The 3,791-nt window shown below is 36.7% G+C and overlaps 1 protein-coding gene across 1 annotated transcript; it reads left to right on the top strand.

The window, feature by feature from the left end:
• Positions 1 to 2,082: 2,082 nt before the first annotated feature.
• Positions 2,083 to 2,756, top strand: LOC107459279 (proline-rich receptor-like protein kinase PERK8). The gene is made up of 2 exons (XM_016077501.1): positions 2,083 to 2,181; positions 2,280 to 2,756. Exons 1-2 carry the CDS (start codon positions 2,083 to 2,085, stop codon positions 2,754 to 2,756), a joined length of 576 nt encoding a protein of 191 aa, XP_015932987.1.
• Positions 2,757 to 3,791: the final 1,035 nt, after the last annotated feature.

Raw genomic sequence — 3,791 nt, 5'->3', positions numbered from 1 at the left:
AAAAGAGTTTAAGTTTATATTTATAGTTATGATATATAACTAACGATCAATATATAAATGAATTATTATTTATAGGAAAAACTACCATTTGTACCCATGAACTTTGCGAACACTGACAAAAGTACCCATAGAAGAAGAAAAGTGACTTTATACCCATGAAAGGCTGGATCCGTCTGTCGATAGTACCCGAACGTCATTAAAACGTTAGCTCTGTTAACTTAAAGGCCAACATGGCACGTTAAGTGCTTACCTGGCTTTTGATTTTTAATTTTTATTTTTTTAAGAACCTTCCAGGTGGATATAGAAGGGAGAGAGTGAAACGTTAAAGGCACTTCACGCCATTCCATCTTCTTCCTCACGACCTTTCTGCATGCCCTAGCAGAGAGAGAGAGACGTGAACCACGTATTGAACCCTACGCCACCAACCAATCCGTCCAACCACCTCCGTCCGCCCGAAACACTACCGGCAACCAGCATCGCCCAATCCTTCTTCCATTTTCTTCTCCATTTCCCCATTTCTTCCCTCCTTTGCGCGAAGTCACCCTGTCTCTGCGCGAACAGCCCCTGCTTCACATCTTCAGTCCGGCGAGGAACCAAGGGCGGCAAACTTTTGTGCCACTACGACCGCCACTCCTCCGCCTCGCCCACTTTCTTCGTCCTTCCCTCTCATCAACGCATGTTCCATTTCCTTCCCCTGCTTCCCTGTCTTTCTTTTCTTTATTTTTATTGCTTTTTCATTCTATTTTAGTGATCTGGTTAGGTTAAGTTACATGATTTCTGTGTTTTGGAGTGAATGTGTTTGCTGTGGATGAACTTTCTGGGTTGTTTGATGCCTACATCGAACTAAACATGCTGTTTGAATTTGCTGCACACCACATGCTCGATATATCGCATGAATGGAGTTTTATATTTAAACCTTATGTCTAATCAGCATAGGGCTTAAGTTTTGTTTTTATTAGGCATTTTAATTCACAAATATACAGTTTTCTGAACTTCTTGATGATGATTGTGATTAAACTTTGGTTATGCGCTAGTTGAATGTCCTTGTTGAACACCAAATTGGTGAATTTGTTTAGTTAATATGTGCAGATTTTAGCTCTTAATCATATTTTTAGTGAAATTTGTAGCAGTGCATACCATGTTTTGTTTAGTGAATTGCTGAGTTGCTTACTCATGTGTTCTTGAACATAAATGAGCATATACAATAGTAGGTGTATTGAATGAAAGAGTGATTCAAGTCACCAATTTATAAAATTTTCTCGTGCTTGGCCATCAATGATACACAGTATATCTCTTAACGATGGTCCTAAATTTTCTATATATTATTGTCACTCAATGAAGAAATACCTAACAAAATGTAATTCGGTAAATTCTTCATATTTTACACATTTGAAAATAATACCACCACCATAAGATAATTATAGTTTTCAGGGGACATTTTTCTGAAAACATTCATTATTTTACACGGGTTGGCAGCAAGCATAGCCTATCACCAAATATCATAACATGTATATCTCAAATCATTATTCTATAAATCAATTATTGAAACCCCATTTTTCATGTAATAAATAATGGAAAGCATTAAGGGATGTATTGGGCTGATGAATGCAATTTAGCTTCTCTTATTGCTTGTCTCAAATAAAGTGCAGCTGTTTTTTGAACTTCTTGATGATGATTGTGATTAAACTTTGGTTATGCGGCGCTAGTTGAATGTCCTTGTTGAACACCAAATTGGTGAGTTTGTTTGGTTAATATGTGCAGATTTTAGCTCTTAATCATATTTTTGGTGAAATTTGTAGCAGTGCAAACCATGTTTTGTTTAGTGAATTGCTGAGTTGCTTATTCATGTGTTCTTGAACATAAATGAGCATATACAATAGTAAGTGTATTGATATGGACTGTTCATTTTTTGATGATTTATTCATGTCTTAATGTTGAAAAAAATTGGGTGTTGGGTAATGTTATAAACTGATTATGTTTATTGATGGTTCATTCAATTTTTGATGATTCATTCATTTGGGTGTTAGGTAATATTAGAAGATATGAAATTTATTTTTTTTATTGACAGAAATGTCTACCACGATGCATATCATGTTAGTAATACACCAGAGAGCAAGAGATGTATTGGGAAGAGACATTAGAGGAGCAGATGCTGAAGCATCAGCTTCAGATTCACCCAATGTAAGTTATTTATATGGACTCTCTTCTTCTACTTATTGGCATGAAGATAAATTTATCTTGCATTAAATATTTGACTTAATGCAATTACCCATTTATAGGTGAATGTTGATGATCTGAACTGTGTGAATCCTTCGAAAGAACCTATGGCAGTAAGACCTCCACCTTCTAACTCCTCAGCTGCATATGTGCCACCTAGACCTATCATGAATCCAACCATGTCCAAGAGACCAATTAGGAGGAGAAACGTTAAGAGGCCACCACCGTCACAACCTTCTCCCCTCAGACCTGACCCACCACAACCTACTCCCATAACGCCTACCACACCACAACCTTCTGTTGTTAGGCCTACATCACCAACTAACCAACCTCCTCCAAAAGTTACCGGACAAAAAATGCATGGTGCAAGTCGAGGGACGACTACAAGATTTATGCGATTCATGCAAACTCCACCATCCAGAATTCAAACAGTAGGTAAATGGCCAGCACCTGGGTTCTGCTCACCAACAGGAGTATCTTCAAGTGGCAACAACAACGAGATTTCTAGTGGCAGCAGCAACTCCACACCCAACAAATAGGAGTTTCTAGTGTGACTTTATTTTTTGATCAAGGACTTACTGTAATGAGAGCTCTATCAACTCTGATACTATGATTTTTTTGTAACTTATGCCTAGTGTTTATATTTCATAACCTGATCCTTTCATGTTCATGGTTTGTATTGGTACTATTAAGTACATTTGATTTGCTACTGCTATATCAGACTCATACACTTGTTTTGAGACTTTTGTTGCTAAATGCTTCTGTTAAAATTATGTCAAGGTTTATTATAGCTTATGGAATGAATATTTAGTTCCATTTCCAGGTTACAATTTCGCTATTTAGTATACAATATCAGGTTTACGGCTAGATTTGTCAAATCACGACATTTATATGTTTTTTTTTGTCAAAATTGTGTTAACTCCAATATCACAGATATCAACTACATTAACAATCATGGACATTAATGTCATGACACAACTTGATCTTTTTCACAACAACTGAATATATTAACGGAGTTTTGAGGTTCATCATCATCGAAACCAAACAGCTTTGAAGTTCATCATCATTGAAACCAAATAGCTGCACAAAGAGACCCCAAGACAACATACTCCATACCCACAGTTACATATTGATTAATTGGAGTAGATTCAGGCCTACACAAATCAATAAACTCAAAAATATTGTTATAATCCATGACCTAATAGTTCTAATTTCACCCTGGAGCTTCCCTATCTTTAACAAGATCTTCACACTATTCTCTTGAATCTCTCTTCTTTGCCCAGTGATATAGACCTCATGGTTACCACAGGAGCTATCTTGATTTTTTCTAACAAGGGCTCTTGCCAGTCCCTCCCATCTTCCGTTAATCTCATCCACCCATACAAAATACTTGCAATCCATCGTCTGTAGCGTGAAAGGGGGAATAAAAAATCGTTCACAAATAAGTTAATCTGAACAGAAAAACATAAACAAAAAGACTAACCTTCCATAGAGGACACCTTATGAACCATCTTTCAGAATTTGTTAAGGTTCCAGATTGTAGCAACACCATACCCTGTCCACAAAAGCATCTT

This window comes from Arachis duranensis, chromosome 7, assembly GCF_000817695.3.
Source record: "Arachis duranensis cultivar V14167 chromosome 7, aradu.V14167.gnm2.J7QH, whole genome shotgun sequence".
NCBI classification, from domain to species: domain Eukaryota; kingdom Viridiplantae; phylum Streptophyta; class Magnoliopsida; order Fabales; family Fabaceae; genus Arachis; species Arachis duranensis.
The sequence above is the reverse complement of the archived record's forward strand: the minus strand, read 5'-3'. Positions and strand labels throughout refer to the sequence as shown.